Raw genomic sequence first — 19,512 nt, 5'->3', positions numbered from 1 at the left:
TACTGGATGACAACAATATCAGGGTCAGTCGAGACACACACACACACACTCTGTGTATATATTTTAAAACAGTGATAAATTAGGGGTTTTGTAGTAATTTGAAGATAATTAATTATTATATCTGAATCTGCTGAACAATGTTGGAATCACAGGACTCTGTGATCTGCTGTTCAAACAGACCAAAAGTAATTGGACACATCCGACTAGCTGTTCATTGTCTGTCGTTATTGTACTGATAAATCAGCAGGTCAAAGGTCTCGTGTCCTTCAGTGAAATGGATCATACAGAGTGTCTCAAGTGAGGGAAGCCACCAAGACACTCTGATGGCTCTGAGGGGTACAATCTGCAGTGCTGTGATTGGAGGGCTTTTGTCTGTTGCTTCTCGCATTTGAACTTGTGGTCGAGTGGAACACAGAGAATGTTTCATCCCGGCTGGAGTTTCCCGCGTGCCTTCTGGCAGTCTCTGTCTGCTGCTGATAATTCCCTCTGATCTGGAACTAATGGCTTATTTTAGGGCAAGAATGAAAAGGTTGAATGTGTCTGTTGTTTGTCTCTCAGTGGACGGTGGTGGACGAGCTGGCAAAGCTGCCGCGATTGTCTGAGCTGTCTTGTCTTCGTAACCGCCTGGTGAGCCGCGACGGGAACAGCGCCACGGCCGCACAGATGTTCATCGCCAAACTGGGACAGCTGGTCTCCCTGAACAGAGTCAAGGTTGGATTAACTGCATCTGCATGTGATTTAAAAAAAAAAAAAAAAAAAAAAAAAAAAAAAAAGACAAAAAGAAGTCATGATGAAAATAAAAACTGTCGTCTTTATGTCCGTCCAACAGATCTGTCCTGAGGCGAGGAGAGGGGCGGAGCTTGACTACATGAAGCTGTTTGGAGAGGAGTGGCTGAAGGCAGGTGGGAGGAGTCAGCTGAGCAGCGGGTTCATCCGTCAGCATCCTCGATACCTGAACCTGATCCAGAGTGAGTCACTCACACAGAAGGACTCTCCGCTGACACGTAGTGGCATCAGTAAGGCCAGCTGTCTTCACCCTCCGTCAGCTGGGTTTGTAACTCAAACAGAAGTCTGCCCGGTCCCAGTCCACCCAGCTGTCAGCTGGTTCTGGCCCTGGGAACCGGTGATGGACATACGTCCTGTCAGGGGGACTCCCAGACTCCCGTCAGTGTCACGCTCCAGAACCCAGGGACAAGCACCAATGGGTCCATGTAGAACTGAGGTTCTTGTGTCCCAAAGGACCACTGAAGGTCTCTCCAGTACCAGTTCTGTGTGAACCAGTACCAGGGAACCCCTAACATCCTGGGACCAGGAGGCAGAGCTGTGGTCTTATACACCTCTCTGCAGCTTCTCTCCCCCTGCCATCCCCTTATTACCCCATCCCCGTAGAGACGGTGCCTGCTCCCAGACCACCAATAACTAGCAAAAATCTATTTAAGCATAAAAATTCAAAAAGAAAAAATAATATAGCACCTTCAACTGCACCACAGACTAAAACAGTTAAATGTGGTCTATTAAACATTAGGTCTCTTTCTTCTAAGTCCCTGTTGGTAAATGATATAATAATTGATCAACGTATTGATTTATTCTGCCTAACAGAAACTTGGTTACAGCAGGATGAATATGTTAGTTTAAATGAGTCAACACCCCCGAGTCACACTAACTGTCAGAATGCTCGTAGCACGGGCCGGGGCGGAGGATTAGCAGCAATCTTCCATTCCAGCTTATTAATTAATCAAAAACCTAGACAGAGCTTTAATTCATTTGAAAGCTTGTATCTTAGTCTTGTCCATCCAAATTGGAAGTCCCAAAAACCAGTTTTATTTGTTATTATCTATCGTCCACCTGGTCGTTACTGTGAGTTTCTCTGTGAATTTTCAGACCTTTGTCTGACTTAGTGCTTAGCTCAGATAAGATAATTATAGTGGGCGATTTTAACATCCACACAGATGCTGAGAATGACAGCCTCAACACTGCATTTAATCTATTATTAGACTCTATTGGCTTTGCTCAAAAAGTAAATGAGTCCACCCACCACTTTAATCATATTTTGGATCTTGTTCTGACTTATGGTATGGAAATTGAAGACTTAACAGTATTCCCTGAAAACTCCCTTCTGTCTGATCATTTCTTAATAACATTTACATTTACTCTGATGGACTACCCTGCAGTGGGGAATAAGTTTCATTACACTAGAAGTCTTTCAGAAAGCGCTGTAACTAGGTTTAAGGATATGATTCCTTCTTTATGTTCTCTAATGTCATATACCAACACAGTGCAGAGTAGCTACCTAAACTCTGTAAGTGAGATAGAGTATCTCGTCAATAGTTTTACATCCTCATTGAAGACAACTTTGGATGCTGTAGCTCCTCTGAAAAAGAGAGCTTTAAATCAGAAGTGTCTGACTCCGTGGTATAACTCACAAACTCGTAGCTTAAAGCAGATAACCCGTAAGTTGGAGAGGAAATGGCGTCTCACTAATTTAGAAGATCTTCACTTAGCCTGGAAAAAGAGTTTGTTGCTCTATAAGAAAGCCCTCCGTGAAGCTAGGACATCTTTCTACTCATCACTAATTGAAGAAAATAAGAACAACCCTAGGTTTCTTTTCAGCACTGTAGCCAGGCTGACAAAGAGTCAGAGCTCTATTGAGCTGAGTATTCCATTAACTTTAACTAGTGATGACTTCATGACTTTCTTTGCTAACAAAATTTTGACTATTAGAGAAAAAATTACTCATAACCATCCCAAAGATGTATCGTTATCTTTGGCTGCTTTCAGTGATGCCGGTATTTGGTTAGACTCTTTCTCTCCGATTGTTCTGTCTGAGTTATTTTCATTAGTTACTTCATCCAAACCATCAACATGCTTATTAGACCCCATTCCTGCCAGGCTGCTCAAGGAAGTCCTACCATTATTTAATGCTTCAATCTTAAATATGATCAATCTATCTTTGTTAGTTGGTTATGTACCACAGGCCTTTAAGGTGGCAGTAATTAAACCATTACTTAAAAAGCCATCACTTGACCCAGCTATCTTAGCTAATTATAGGCCAATCTCTAACCTTCCTTTTCTCTCAAAGATTCTTGAGAGGGTAGTTGTAAAACAGCTAACTGATCACCTGCAGAGGAATGGTCTATTTGAAGAGTTTCAGTCAGGTTTTAGAATTCATCATAGTACAGAAACAGCATTAGTGAAGGTTACAAATGATCTTCTTATGGCTTCGGACAGTGGACTTATCTCTGTGCTTGTTCTGTTGGACCTCAGTGCTGCTTTTGATACTGTTGACCATAAAATTTTATTACAGAGATTAGAGCATGTCATAGGTATTAAAGGCGCTGCGGTGGTTTGAATCATATTTGTCTAATAGATTACAGTTTGTTCATGTAAATGGGGAATCTTCTTCACAGACTAAAGTTAATTATGGAGTTCCACAAGGTTCTGTGCTAGGACCAATTTTATTCACTTTATACATGCTTCCCTTGGGCAGTATTATTAGACGGTATTGCTTAAATTTTCATTGTTACGCAGATGATACCCAGCTTTATCTATCCATGAAGCCAGAGGATACACACCAATTAGCTAAACTGCAGGATTGTCTTACAGACATAAAGACATGGATGACCTCTAATTTCCTGCTTTTAAACTCAGATAAAACTGAAGTTATTGTACTTGGCCCCACAAATCTTAGAAGCATGGTGTCTAACCAGATCGTTACTCTGGATGGCATTTCCCTGATCTCTAGTACTGTGAGAAATCTTGGAGTTATTTTGATCAGGATATGTCATTCAAAGCGCATATTAAACAAATATGTAGGACTGCCTTTTTGCATTTACGCAATATCTCTAAAATCAGAAAGGTCTTGTCTCAGAGTGATGCTGAAAAACTAATTCATGCATTTATTTCCTCTAGGCTGGACTATTGTAATTCATTATTATCAGGTTGTCCTAAAAGTTCCCTAAAAAGCCTTCAGTTGGTTCAGAATGCTGCAGCTAGTATACTGACGGGGACTAGCAGGAGAGAGCATATCTCACCCGTGTTGGCCTCTCTTCATTGGCTTCCTGTTAATTCTAGAATAGAATTTAAAATTCTTCTTCTTACTTATAAGGTTTTGAATAATCAGGTCCCATCCTATCTTAGGGACCTCGTAGTACCATATTACCCCATTAGAGCGCTTCGCTCTCAGACTGCGGGCTTACTTGTAGTTCCTAGGGTTTGTAAGAGTAGAATGGGAGGCAGAGCCTTTAGCTTTCAGGCTCCTCTCCTGTGGAACCAGCTCCCAATTCAGATCAGGGAGACAGACACCCTCTCTACTTTTAAGATTAGGCTTAAAACTTTCCTTTTCGCTAAGGCTTATAGTTAGGGCTGGATCGGGTGACCCTGGACCATCCCTTGGTTATGTTGCTTTAGACGTAGACTGTGGGGGGGTTCCCATGATGCACTGTTTCTTTCTTTTTTGCTCCGTATGCATCACTCTGCATTTAATCATTAGTGATCGATCTCTGCCCCCCTTCTCGGCATGTCTTTTTCCTGGTTCTTTCCCTTAGCCCCAACCAGTCTCAGCAGAAGACTGCCCCTCCCTGAGCCTGGTTCTGCTGGAGGTTTCTTCCTGTTAAAAGGGAGTTTTTCCTTCCCACTGTGGCCAAGTGCTTGCTCATAGGGGGTCGTTTTGACCGTTGGGGTTTTTCATGGTTATTGTATGGCCTTGCCTTGCAATATGGAGCGCCTTGGGGCAACTGTTTGTTGTGATCTGGCGCTATATAAGAAAAAAGTTGATTGATTGATCCTGCACCTTTCTCACCTGTCCTTGAGGACCAGGGTTGGGATGCACAGAGGCGAGTATTCAGACGCTCGCTGTCCTTTGGATCCTCCCCAGTTTAACCCAGAACAAGTAGGACAAGGTCACTTCCCTCTGATCTCAACCCGACTCGTGAACTTGGACCCTGACTGTCTGGAGTCGTCTGATATGGTTTGAAGTAATCCTGTGGTGAGGGGAGCTAAAAGTCTGTTGCTAAATATTTGGTACACAGACAGTTTGACACGCCCACAATAACAAGACTTTACTGACATGCCTCTTTTTTCAGCATCATGTGACAGAGGTGGGACCAAGTCACCCTCAAGTCATCAATCTGCACGTCCCAAGACAAGTTTCAAGTCATAATGACCACCAACTGTTTGCAAGCCGACTTGAGACTTGACTTGGGACTTGCAGATTGATGACTTGAGAGTGACTTGACGGTGACTTGACTTGGGACTTGACAGTGACTTGGTCCCACCTCTGTCATGTGATGATGTCCCTGATCAGTTTGTCCTGTTTTTCAGAATATGCTCCAGAGGAAGGAGAACTCAAGAAGCAGGACACATCTTCCTTGAAGAATGAGCTGCTAAGTTAGTCCCACCCCCTTTCATTTCTCTGCTTTCTGATTGGCTGCAAATATCCTCTAATGCTGACTGACAGGAGAATTGTACTGACACAGAATCACTGAAAACTTAAACTGACTTAAGTTTGTTTTCTCCTCCAGAGGTCACGTTCACATTTCCAGATGATCCAGATCAGAAACCGATGGAGAAGAAACTTCCAGGTGAACCAACAGAAAACCTAAAAAAAATAAAATAACCTGTGGGTTGGATTAAAATAAATAACTGAAGGAACTGAATGTATTTTAAATTTCAAAGACTTCAGATGATAAATGAATGAGCAAATGAACAAAACGCCCAGAAAGGGTTTGAAATTATTTTAAATTGCAAACTGCTTCTGAAAGGTTTTCTGTTTTTCATTCAGATAAACTGTTTTTAAAATGTCTTTTTGAAATGTTTAAACTGGTTCAAACAGCACTAAACCGTCAGTGAAATCGGTTCAGATGGATTTATTCTGGTTAACGTACGGAGGAACTGGTTTTAATGAGTAAATCAGTTTTTAATGGTTTTAATCTGGATGTAATAGGTTCTAAACCAACAGTTAATCTGGATTAATCTGTATAATAAAAGGGGGCGTGGCCTCTGTGTGTTTGTGTATCCAGAACATCACTTTGGTCCATCAATATAATTCTGTATTTTTTCACAAGGATTCAAGTGGTGAAAACAGTGAGGTGATCAGACCTGTAGTTTTTGAGAAGTCAGTAATTTTTGAAAACAACAAGCCGTACTTCCACAATAAAAGCCCATGAGGTCACTGGAGTCCTGACAGAACTCATCAATCTGCTGTCTGGGATGTTTCCCAGACAGCAGATTCACATCTGGACATTTTCTGTTTGCACGTGACCCCAAACCCAGAATTAACATGTTCACGCTCCGGACAAAACAGCAGAATTGTGTCTCAACAGTGTCTCACACAGACCAAAAAAAGGCAAAAAAACCCTAATTTTAAAACTTATTTTAGAAAACTGAAAACAGATGAAACCTTAAATCAAGACTTTAATAAAAGCCAAGACATTTTTTTATGTCAATACTTAAAAAATGTAGCAAATCTGAAATCAGATTTTCCCCAAAAGTCAGTTGACCTCAGTATATAGTACAAATGACCACATCTAGACCCCGTGGTTCCCCGTGGGTCAACATCCTAGTCTGAATTAATCTGGATTAATGAGATATTCTGCTGTTCTTCACTGAGAATAAATTTGTTTAAAGTTCTGAGGCAAATTTAAAGTGATTTTCACACAGATTATTAATCATGTTCCATGTTCTGTATCTGTTGTCTTTAGTTAAGGCTTGATGATGATTTTGTTGTTGTTGTTGTTCATCTTTGTTTATGTGTCTCTGAACTGTTTCTAAATTGCTGCATGAAAACATGTAAACTTAACAAGACATGATTTTAGCTTTTTGTTGGCAAACAGACGACTCAGCGACACAAACTGATGTTTGTGTGTTTTGTTTGCAGCGTCCATGACGGTCCAGAAGGTGAAGGGGTTCCTGCAGCGAAAACTGAAGGTTCCTGTGTCTGATCTGCAGCTCACCTACGTCTCCCCCAGCGTAAGACATGAAATGTAAACACGCCGGCGGCACGCGTGATGTGTGCTTGCAGGGTTGCCAACTTTGGGACTTTGATGGGAGTCCACTATGAAGATTTTTGGTAACCCTAATAAAATATAACACAATGCTAAAATACCCTTGGCTGTTTGAGCATTGTGTTATTTATCATTTTCTGCTGTTTAATTATTACGTTCCTGGTGTCTTACGTACAATTTGTACATGTTCACATCAAATCATCATTTGTTCATGTTGTGCAAATCACGGAATATTTGTAGATCACCCTCATTTGCACGTATTATTAATGAGACAAATTTAACTCTATAGAAAGTTAGCTTTGAGTTGGCGAAAGTTAGCATGCAAGCTAACGTCCACAAATCTCTTGTAAATGACACCAGAGGTGTTATCAGGTTACAAGAACACATTTTCAGTTTTAGAAGTGTTTATTTCTCGCTTGGCGATACCTTAGCAAGTCGTTAAACTAGGAAGTGACATCACCATGCTAACCGTCATAAAATCTCTTATAAGTTCAGAGTTGCTACTAGGTTCCAAAATAGCGTTATCAGTTTTAGAAGTGCTTACTTCTAGCTAGCTTTTACATAATATATGAGAAATGTATATAAACATACAACCTCTAAACCTCTAAAATACACCAAGGTTAGCCACTTGCCCAAGGTCTGTGTCCCAAGAATGTTCCCTGTGAATTTGAAGACTGTGGCAGTAAGAGGACTGGACTTAATGCTGAGCACAGACAGACAGACGGACGGGTGGATGCCAGGTCTTCGCAATACCCAATGGCCATATGTTGGCCTTGACTAAAAACCAATACTCATTTACTAATAAAATAATGATAGAAGGGAAATTCTGCTCGATTGTTCTTCTTTCCACATCCATCCCAGGGTTCTAGCTAGTGCAGACTTGCGTGACGGCCCATTGCACTATAATTTTGGACCGTTATGATTTTCAATACAGCGTCTGTAATCAACCATTTCTGCAGCGCGACTCCAGTTTGAAGCGTGAATTGAAGCATTGCTTCAATTCAGTGGCTCATGGCTCTTTGATTCGCTGCTTTTCAGAAGTGGTAAGTCCGCTTCTTAATCCCTTTGAAAGCCATTAGAATATCATGAGTCACTTTTGTGTGGATTAAAGTCACTAACTGGGACTCTTGTCTTGTTGCAGTCGAGAAATGAGAATCGTCCTCCGTTCCGTTGTCACAGCTCCAAACGCTGCGCAGAGTCCGCTCGGAATGAATAACTTCAAAATGAATCGCCGCTTTAAATAAAATGACACCTCTTACAAACGTTGTAATACAGACAATAAACTACAATAGACTAAAACATTTTTTCCTCCCAAAATGAGATGTCCTGCATTCTTTATAAACCTGACCTGCAGCACATCTGTAAGAGCTCAGCTCATAGGTATGGAAAGACATTCATGCCATTAATAATGTCTGAAAGGAAACAGATTTTATTTCAGTTTATGTCCAGAGATCAAGGATCCACCATGTAGAGTTTATTACACTCAACAAAAATATAAACGCAACACTTTTGGTTTTTCTCCCATTTTGTATGAGATGAACTCAAAGATCTAAAACTTTTTCCACATACACAATATCACCATTTCCCTCAAATATTGTTCACAAACCAGTCTAAATCTGTGATAGTGAGCACTTCTCCTTTGCTGAGATAATCCATCCCACCTCACAGGTGTGTCATATCAAGATGCTGATTAGACACCATGATTAGTGCACAGGTGTGCCTTAGACTGCCCACAATAAAAGGCCACTCTGAAAGGTGCAGTTTTATCACACAGCACAATGCCACAGATATCGCAAGATTTGAGGGAGCGTGCAATTGGCATGCTGACAGCAGGAATGTCAACCAGAGCTGTTGCTCGTGTATTGAATGTTCATTTCTCTACCATAAGGCGTTTCAGAGAATTTGGCAGTACATCCAACCAGCCTCACAACCGCAGACCATGTGTAACCACACCAGCCCAGGACCTCCACATCCAGCATGTTCACCTCCAAGATCGTCTGAGACCAGCCACTCGGACAGCTGCTGAAACAATCGGTTTGCATAACCAAAGAATTTCTGCACAAACTGTCAGAAACCGTCTCAGGGAAGCTCATCTTCATGCTCGTCGTCCTCATCGGGGTCTCGACCTGACTCCAGTTCGTCGTCGTAACCGACTTGAGTGGGCAAATGCTCACATTCGCTGGCGTTTGGCATGTTGGAGAGGTGTTCTCTTTACAGATGAATCCCGGTTCACACTGTCCAGGACAGATGGCAGACAGCGTGTGTGGCGTCGTGTGGGTGAGCGGTTTTCTGATGTCAATGTTGTGGTTCGAGTGGCCCATGGTGGCGGTGGGGTTATGGTATGGGCAGGCGTCTGTCATGGACGAAGAACACAGGTGCATTTTATTGATGGCATTTTGAATGCACAGAGATACTGTGACGAGATCCTGAGGCCCATTGTTGTGCCATACATCCAAGAACATCACCTTATGTTGCAGCAGGATAATGCACGGCCCCATGTTGCAAGGATCTGTACACAATTCTTGGAAGCTGAAAATATCCCAGTTCTTGCATGGCCGGCATACTCACCGGACATGTCACCCATTGAGCATGTTTGGGATGCTCTGGACCGGCGTATACGACAGCGTGTACCAGTTCCTGCCAATATCCAGCAACTTCGCACAGCCATTGAAGAGGAGTGGACCAACATTCCACAGGCCACAATTGACAACCTGATCAACTCTATGCGAAGGAGATGTGTTGCACTGCATGAGGCAAATGGTGGTCACACCAGATACTGACTGGTATCCCCCCCCCAATAAAACAAAACTGCACCTTTCAGAGTGGCCTTTTATTGTGGGCAATTTAAGGCACACCTGTGCACTAATCATGGTGTCTAATCAGCATCTTGATATGGCACACCTGTGAGGTGGGATGGATTATCTCAGCAAAGGAGAAGTGCTCACTATCACAGATTTAGACTGGTTTGTGAACAATATTTGAGGGAAATGGTGATATTGTGTATGTGGAAAAAGTTTTAGATCTTTGAGTTCATCTCATACAAAATGGGAGCAAAACCAAAAGTGTTGCGTTTATATTTTTGTTGAGTGTATGTCCAGAGTTTAAGGATCCAGTAACCAATTTCATATTTATTTACTTTAAGACTCAATAAAATGTTCAGTTTCAATTTAATCAACTTATGAAGTGCCAAATTACAACAAAAGCCATCTCAAGGTGCCTCACACAGAACAGTTCAACATAAAAAAAATTTAAATAAATAAAAATAAAAAAATTCAAATACCTAATTAAAAACAGAAGTAAAAGAATAAAACATAACAAAATAAAAACTACTCATAAGAAAGAGAATAAAAATAGGTTTTAGGTCTTGACTTATAAATGTCCACGGACTCCGACTGCCTCACTGAGGACCATGTACTGGCTAACCCAGAATGAGATTGCCCACTCAACAAACTTCCCCAGCCTTCTGGACATGATGAAGGGACTTGGGCTGTCGTACCTAGCTTTTCCCCTTTGGGTACCCCTAGAATGGTCAATTTTTACCTTGAATTTTCAAAAGCTTCCCCCCTTCTGCACCATCAGTCCCCCCATCGGTCGCTTTGCTTCCTTGACATTACCACTATGCTAAAATTTTATCCTAGTTAGAACCCTGCATCCTCCTTCTTTTTTCTGAAATATTTCAGCAAGTTCATCTACAGGCACATGAGGCAAATACAGAAAAATGCTTAAAATGGCTGGAGGTCAAGCTGCTCCTGGTTGGGGGTCTGAAGGGTTTTAATGAGCCGTCTCAGAGAAAATCATGTGGGGGTGGCTGGATCACCGACTCCGATTTTGATGAAATTTTCACCATATACCCTTCAAGTAGATTGATTGGAAATGGCAAAGTTAGTTTTTCCATCAGGCAAAATTTTACTTGAATTTTGTTCAGTTCAAAATTTGATGTCAAAATGGCCTCAGATTGTGTTACATTAAAAATATAGTAAAACCAACTTTGACATATTGGTTCTCAATTCTCGACAGGTAGATAGGAAAAAGTGAGTGTGATTCCTCATACAGGTGCCAGTGACCTTCAAAAACCACTGTTTGTTCTGTGGCATATTTCCTTATATTTCTGTAATTGACACTTTTTGAATTCTATAGCTGAGCAACTTTCAGGGCCAAATCTGGGAGAGCTGGAAATTTAAAATTTCTCATAAATCAGCCCATTTTCTGCTTATTTCAGCAAATAAGATGTCCTTTCCTATGTTTTCCAATACGCAGAATCAATTTATACGGTTATGTTGGTGATTAGAGGTCAAGGTCATTGATAAAGGTCAAGGTCATTCTCAAATTTTACATTTCACATATCTTTTGTGCTTAACAGGACATTTTAGCACCAGAAATGATAAAATTTAGTTTGTGACAACATCAATTGATAGAAAATATTGCTAGCATAGAGAATCAAAATCATCTTTTTCATGTTTTTGGTGTTAGTTCAGAGTCTCCCCGCTGTGGGGAAAACACACGAAGTGCCAGCAAGTTTCAGAACCTCTATTTCAAGTATTTCTCCTTTTTTGAATTGCCGCCAGAAAACAGGCCAATCCGTTTTTGAGAGAAAAGTTACGTCACTTTTTCACCAATAGCCCCCCCACACACACACCCACACCCACCCCCACACACGCCCCTTCGAAATTAATTATTCATAAGGTTGTGCCCACCCATTCATACCACTGGAAGAGGAGCAATGGTGAGCTCCAGGTGTGCCTTCCCAGGCTGTCATAGCGGACTACGATCTTTACATATTCTTCCCACAGAAAGCAATGTACGCGATCACTGGCTTTTATTCATTTTTAACCGCATCCCAGTACATACAACCGCCGACTATTTCTTTGCGCATTTCACGGAGGACTGTTTCACAAACCTTGCACAATTTCGAGCTGGCTTCAGTCGGCATTTAATACTCAGTAGAGGGTCAGTTCCGACTCCGCGACAAAATCAACCCCAGCAAACGGTACAGCCTGTAAGTATCACATTTTCTTTTCTTTTAAATTTGTTTTTAAATTTATTTCGGATCGTTTTTTTTTTGTTATTATTATCATTATTATTTTGTGACTGGACTTTATGTCACAGTCAGCCTCTGGCTGACTTCATGTTGCTGGGCGAGGAACAAGATTTATCACTCAACAGCAATGTTGAAACGTGATCTGTTAAATAAGTTAGTGAAGATTACTGTTGTCTCGTTTTCGCTACAACGCGCTCAACTTTTGTTCAGAATCAGCTTCTTATCACTGGTAACGACGCGGATTTCCTCTCACTCAAACCCGCAGCTTCACAGTGCTTTAAACCGTCGTCCACTGACTTCAGTAGCGACACAAGTGCAGCAAAACGAGACGAGTCATTGGATAAATGCTGGGCTTTGTCCCGCCCATCGGACGCTCAGCATGTCTGGGGGTCTATGGGGCAGTGGGCGGGCCTCAGCTGGCCCCGCTCAGCTTCTGCATGATTTGGATGATCTGTCTGAGGCTGAATCCATTTTTGATTGACAGCGAAATGAGTGAATCAGCGATCATTTTCATTCTGTTCTGAGTTGAACCAGAGACTTTCCTAATCCTCTTAGCGGCATTTTCAGTGAGAGCAAGGGCAGCCAATCAAACAACGGCAACCGATCAGCGCCAACACCTACCTGCATTTCATAATGAGGTTGCCAAATAAGCTCTGAAACGATGCCATTAAAAGCAAATGAGGCATTCTAAACCCAGCATAGTAACATAGCTGTTTCAGAGAGCCTTTTAGGAAGGTTCTGAGCCATTACAGTCCCAACCAATTTTTGGGGGGCTACACATCACATCACAGAACAAGGATTAATGCCCCATTCAACCTCTCTCTATCACCTTTAAGTGCTAACATGCAGTTTTAAGTATCTTCACATTCCGTGAGGTTATCAAATTGAGCATTCTAAACACAGAAGTAGTTGATGAAAAACTTAAATTTTTTTATACCATATATATTTATTGCAAAAAGGTATTTTCTCCACTCATACCATAATATGCAAAGTTTACAAACTCAAAAATGTAAAAGTCTAAGTTTACATTCACAGTCTCCTATTATATGTAACTAGTACTGTGCACGGATCATTTTCTCTTCAAACTGATAAAGCTAGTACACATTTTGTGTCAGCTTACCAAGGTAATGACACATATCTATGAAACCAAAGACTGCAAGTGAATTAGAAATTGTATATGTACTGATATGTCTCCCTTTCTGTTTTTGATAGGTATTTATTGGTGCTCTGTACAAAGAAACGGTTGTCTGAGCCCCACACAGATATGGTCATATGAACAAGACAACAACAACGTTACGTGACCTCTCAGGCCAAAATTTTGTTAGCCTCTTGAACTAAGTCAGCTCGTGAATAATGATTTCTTCAATCTTTACCGCGCTATATATCTGAAGAATTCTCACTGTAAATTCAGTGGCCACAAAAAAACACCTGAAGCATTTCCTGCATTTTAATGTGAATTGTTGTATATAACTTTGTTACATTTTTACATATATTTTTGAATTTTACAATTTATTTACATTCTAACTTGTGAAAATGGTTCGTTAAATATATTTCAGGTTTTTACAGTAAAAAAAATTTTGATTTGAATTTTATGTTTTGGGGTGAATGTTGGGTCACTGTTTTAATGCAGTATGTCAGAATGAAAGAAAAAACTGTCAAGTCACACAGATGAGGTTGTGCTGAAAAATGACACCCAACAAGGCCAGATAAACAGTTTTTTAAGTTAAATTATGACGGTAAAACCAAAAGTAGTCAAAAATGCCCAAAATAGCAAAGACTCCAGAGGGTTAATTATTTTGTCATAGCTATCTGTGGTAAAATATCTAAATTCAAAACTCAAAGGTTATGTAACAGGTTAAATTAGCTTTGGAATTATTTTATCGCCTGCTTTGTCTATATAGTATTTGCAGCCTCGGATTCGATGTGTTTAAAGACAGTAACTAGGGAATTTGACATTCCCTCAGAAAAGGTCACTTTGCTCATTTACACTGCAATATGTCACACTACAGACACTTATCTACACTCAACAAAAATATAAACGCAACACTTTTGGTTTTGCTCCCATTTTGTATGAGATGAACTCAAAGATCTAAAACTTTTTCCACATACACAATATCACCATTTCCCTCAAATGTTCACAAACCAGTCGAAAACTGTGATAGTGAGCACTTCTCCTTTGCTGAGATAATCCATCCCACCTCACAGGTGTGCCATATCAAGATGCTGATTAGACACCATGATTAGTGCACAGGTGTGCCTTAGACTGCCCACTCTGAAAGGTGCAGTTTTATCACACAGCACAATGCCACAGATGTTGCAAGATTTGAGGGAGCGTGCAATTGGCATGCTGACAGCAGGAATGTCAACCAGAGCTGTTGCTCGTGTATTGAATGTTCATTTCTCTACCATAAGGCGTTTCAGAGAGTTTGGCAGTACATCCAACCAGCCTCACAACCGCAGACCACGTGTAACCACACCAGCCCAGGACCTCCACATCTAGCATGTTCACCTCCAAGATCGTCTGAGACCAGCCACTCGGACAGCTGCTGAAACAATCGGTTTGCATAACCAAAGAATTTCTGCACAAACTGTCAGAAACCATCTCAGGGAAGCTCATCTGCATGCTCGTCGTCCTCATCGGGGTCTCGACCTGACTCCAGTTCGTCGTCGCAACTTCACACAGCCATTGAAGAGGAGTGGACCAACATTCCTCAGGCCACAACTGACAACCTGATCAACTCTATGCGAAGGAGATGTGTTGCACTGCATGAGGCAAATGGTGGTCACACCAGATACTGACTGGTATCCCCCCCAATAAAACAAAACTGCACCTTTCAGAGTGGCCTTTTATTGTGGGCAGTCTAAGGCACACCTGTGCACTAATCATGGTGTCTAATCAGCATCTTGATATGGCACACCTGTGAGGTGGGATGGATCTCAGCAAAGGAGAAGTGCTCACTATCACAGATTTAGACTGGTTTGTGAACAATATTTGAGGGAAATGGTGATATTGTGTATGTGGAAAAAGTTTTAGATCTTTGAGTTCATCTCATACAAAATGGGAGCAAAACCAAAAGTGTTGCGTTTATATTTTTGTTGAGTGTATGTCCAGAGTTTAAGGATCCAGTAACCAATTTCATATTTATTTATTTTAAGACTCAATAAAATGTTCAATTTCAATTTAATCAACTTATGAAGTGCCAAATTACAACAATAGCCATCTCAAGGTGCCTCACACAGAACAGTTCAACATAAAAAAATTTAAATAAATAAATAAAAAAAAATTCAAATACCTAATTAAAAACAAGTAAAAGAATAAAACATAACAAAATAAAAACTACTCATAAGAAAGAGAATAAAAATAGGTTTTAGGTCTTGACTTATAAATGTCCACGGACTCCAACTGCACTAATCATGGTGTATATGAGTGTATATTTGCTAAATTCTGGTACACAGGAAACAGCAACACAGGCGTTGAGAATTGAGAAAATTCACTTTCAAAATAGGCTTTTTTCAATGTAGAGACAGCAAGTATGGCCAAAAGTGGATCATTTTAAAAATTGTCTAATGTTGTTCAGAACATTTTATGGGAGTGGAAAAAAACATTATTTTTCATGATTTTTCTTCACGTCTGGAAAGTTTCATGGAAATCAGTGATGTTCATCCAGCCAGCTTCTCTCTTTCTGCGTGATTTTCTCTGAGGCAGCTCATTAACATGTTAATGCTCCCAACAACCATTTTCCTCAGTGAATTTGCAAGGAGAGAGAGTGGAGGCAGCTGTTTATCCAACTCTTTACACGTTGGACAAAATCCATCTTCACAGAGAGGTTCTTCTCCAAAACTGGAGAGAAGAGGAACAGACTCGAGCCTAACACTGCTGAAGTGAACCTATTTTAAATAAAGCCTTTGAAGCCCCCAAATCCCCTTCATTTTGTACAACTATGGTCATAACAGTCCCGTTGCACAAACATTTCTCAATTATATCTTTATTACATACAGTATTTTATGATGCCACAATCACATTAAAACACACATATATTATTGATGTCTTTAAAAGAAAATCTAGTCAAAAATTTCAAGATTCACATAGAACCTTTATTATTAAACAAACATAACAGAGCGTCACTGTTTCCTTGTTCCATGCTAGTGGCATGTTAAAGATTGGCCAGAGATGTCGCCATATTTAATTGTATCAAATGTTTCTAAACACTGAACCATTTCAACACATTTGATTCAGTGGTTCAAAAAGCTTTGGTTTCTCCGTCACGAATAATTTAGCAAGAAAATAAACCAGCTACCAGTAATTTTTTTTTTTTGGAGCATGTGCCTGGATAGACTCAGAATCATGAATACTTGCTAACCAGGACATTAAATAACGTACGATGTGTCCTTTTAAATTACATAGCCCCTACATATCACACGCCAGATGTTTGCAGCTAGTTGAGGTCTGTAGCCTGCTGTTTCAACACATAATTAGACAGATGAGGTTCCGTCTGTAGGGACAAGGGACCCAGTTTTGTGAGACAATAGATTGACTTGTTAGGCTTTTTATTGGCTTACCATTTCATTCAAAACTTATTTTCATCCAGCTGACATATCAAGTGACAGGTTTTCAGCCAATCAGCTATCAGAGAATCCTGCAGTCAGAACGCTGTTAGCAGATGTTAACAGCTGTTTCGGGTGCGCACCTTAAACTCCTCTCATTAAGAAACAATTCGCTGTGTTCTGGTCTAATCTAGTCCAACAAAAAAAATGAACAGGAGATATTTTATTTTGGACGGACATTTCTTGTTTGGGTGTGAGAGCGTGAGATTGATGCTGAAAGCGAAACTCTCACGTCAGATGCGTGAGAGTTGGCAACCCTTTGCTTGGCATCATTCAGATGTTTTGTTTGAACACCTGAGAACTGTTTTGAGGGATGGCTACTCTGCTCTGCCCCCTGGTGGATAAAGTTTTAAATTCTTCATTTTCACACACACATTTTTCTGTGAGTTCGTGGCTGCAGACAAGATGGTGGACCGCCACAGGAGGTCACGTGACTTGTGTGTGAAACAACACAGTTTTCCAAACTTCTTTTATGTTACAGACGTATCAGGAAGATGACCAGCGGAGGTCACGTGACCTCTGGTTGGCGGTGAGGTTCGGCCATGTTGTCTGCAGCAGGTTTTCACTGTGAATAAACTGAAGCGTCTTTGTGTCTTCAGACACTAAAACAACACAGTGAAAGTATCCTGGAGCACTAAACCCAGAACCATGTGGTGCACTGAGGTACTTCCTGTTTCCTGTGTTGCAGATGGGCGACAAAGAGATAGAGTTCAACGGCGACCTGAAGACTCTGCACTTGCACTCCATTGAGGACGGAGACAACATCGTGGTCCGCTGGTCTGGACCCGCTCCCTAACCGTCCTCTGGTTCTTTGGATGTTTGTGAACTTTTTGTGAAAGACGAACAGATCTGGAACTGGTTCCACTTCGGAACATCGGAACTCTGGACTGGATTTAAAGTGACCTTACGAAGAAAAATGCATTGAACTGTCCAAGTGCTTGTGAGTCAAACTTTCAGCTTCAGCATGTTGGTGTCTCAATAACCTGATGACTCACCCTCCTTAACCATGCTCACACATCACCTCAATGGCTTGTGGGTAATATTGAGGGTCAAAGGTGTTTTTAAAAAACACTTTATTTCCTTTAGTTGTGCCGTTATGGTGCTGCTTTGGCCTCAAAGTGGAATGAATGAATGAATGAATTTCAGTCAAGGAATTTCCCACTTCCTAATAACAAAATAAATAAAACACATGTTTAAGTCAGAATTCCAGCTGTGAGTGTCGGAAGTTGGCTGTAAAACTGAAGGTTGATGTCTTAAAGGTGAAATAATTCAGATTTTAATATTGCAGCCAAAAACTAGAGATTTAGTTTGTTTATGTCCTGTGCAGAGATCGAAGCAACACTCCCTCTGTGCGCACAGCTTTTCTGTTCTTTCTTTACCCCGTCTGGCCGCTCTGGCACGTGAGTTCCGCCCCGTGAATCTGTTGCCTCTCCCCGTTTATGAAGAGGCGGCAGTCCTCACTTTGATAGTCGACAGCAGCAACGTCACAGAAATATGTCTGAAAATCATATTTCGAGGCTAAAAATGAACAAGAACATGGTTTGACTTTGCTCCACTTGCATGTGGTTTTTTTTACAGAGTGCAGTTAGGCCTCTTTAAGAGGCTCCACCTGCCATTCCTTCTGCTTGATGAGTGGATGGGGAGGGACATTTTACTTACATCCTGAGCTGTTGCGCTATAGTGCGACATCTAGTGGCAGAAAACTGATTTGTGGCATGTTTAACTTTCATGGTGGTTCTTCACATGTGATGGTTGTTTTTATGTAGAGATTTATTGTTGCTCCGGTTTAGTAATCTGGAATAATTTATTCATCAACACACGGTCAAACTGTCCTGTTTATAGTCTCAAATGAGGGGAAACGATTCAAACGAAGAGGAACAAACAACCAAAACATGAAATATAGAAGAAAAACATTTCAACAAGACAAAAGCCTGCTGTTAATTCAAGTCACACATAAACCACATCACCAAAACATCTTTTTTTCCACCTCCGCAACATAGCACGCCTTCGACCCACCCTTTCACCCTCAGCTGCTGAAACACTAATTCATGCTTTTATCACCTCCAGACTCGACTACTGCAATAGCATTCTGTATGGCCTCCCCTCAAATGTTCTTCAAAAATTGCAATATATCCAAAACTCTGCTGCCCGGCTGCTTACTCGCTCCCCCTCCAGAGAACACATCACCCCTATCCTCCGTCAACTCCACTGGCTTCCTATAAAACAGCGTATACACTTCAAGATTCTCCTCATCACTTACAAAGCCCTAAATAACCTCGCCCCCCCCGTATCTCACCGATCTCCTACACCGCCACTCTCCTCCTCGCCGTTTACGCTCTTCGGATGCCAACCTCCTCACCCCCACCATCAAGACCAAGTACCGCACTCTGGGTGACAGAGCCTTCTCCATCGCTGCCCCCACCCTCTGGAATTCCCTTCCCCTGGCCATCCGAGAGTCTGACTCATTGTCATCCTTCAAACGCCATCTCAAGACCCACCTTTTCCAGACCACGTATAACACCTAAGGCTTGCTTCTCCAGTTCCTTCAACCACCACCATCTCCTCCCTCCAGATCTGTTGTTGTTGTTGCCCTTTGTCTTTCATTGTACTGTTGTTTCTCTCTACCTCTGTCCTGCCTATCCTTATACTATGTGTTTGTACCCTCTGTTTTATCTGTAAAGCGTCTTTGAGTGTCATGAAAGCGCTATATAAAACTTATGTATTATTACTATTATTAAACCCAACGCCTTTTAAAGTGCGCGCTGTTCAACCCGACGCCCTTTTAAAGTGCGCGCTGGTTCCTCACAGAGCAAAGGTTGGGTGGTTTGATTAAACTGAAGCCTGCAAAACATGAAGGATGCTAACTGT

General features: G+C 41.2%; 1 protein-coding gene across 1 annotated transcript in view; it reads left to right on the top strand.

Moving 5' to 3' along the window:
- The window catches only part of tbce (tubulin folding cofactor E), a 27,505-nt gene extending 8,127 nt beyond the window's left edge, over positions 1-19,378 (top strand). The window contains exons 12-17 of the mRNA XM_034187644.1: positions 559-711; positions 830-968; positions 5,320-5,385; positions 5,520-5,579; positions 6,875-6,966; positions 17,333-19,378. Of these exons, the coding sequence (XP_034043535.1) occupies positions 559-711; positions 830-968; positions 5,320-5,385; positions 5,520-5,579; positions 6,875-6,966; positions 17,333-17,440 (618 nt within the window). The 3' untranslated portion in view covers positions 17,441-19,378. The remainder of the gene's footprint in view (positions 1-558; positions 712-829; positions 969-5,319; positions 5,386-5,519; positions 5,580-6,874; positions 6,967-17,332) is intronic.
- Positions 19,379-19,512: the final 134 nt, after the last annotated feature.

Source organism: Thalassophryne amazonica, chromosome 15 (assembly GCF_902500255.1).
Source record: "Thalassophryne amazonica chromosome 15, fThaAma1.1, whole genome shotgun sequence".
Taxonomy (NCBI): Eukaryota; Metazoa; Chordata; class Actinopteri; order Batrachoidiformes; family Batrachoididae; genus Thalassophryne; species Thalassophryne amazonica.
The sequence above is the reverse complement of the archived record's forward strand: the minus strand, read 5'-3'. Positions and strand labels throughout refer to the sequence as shown.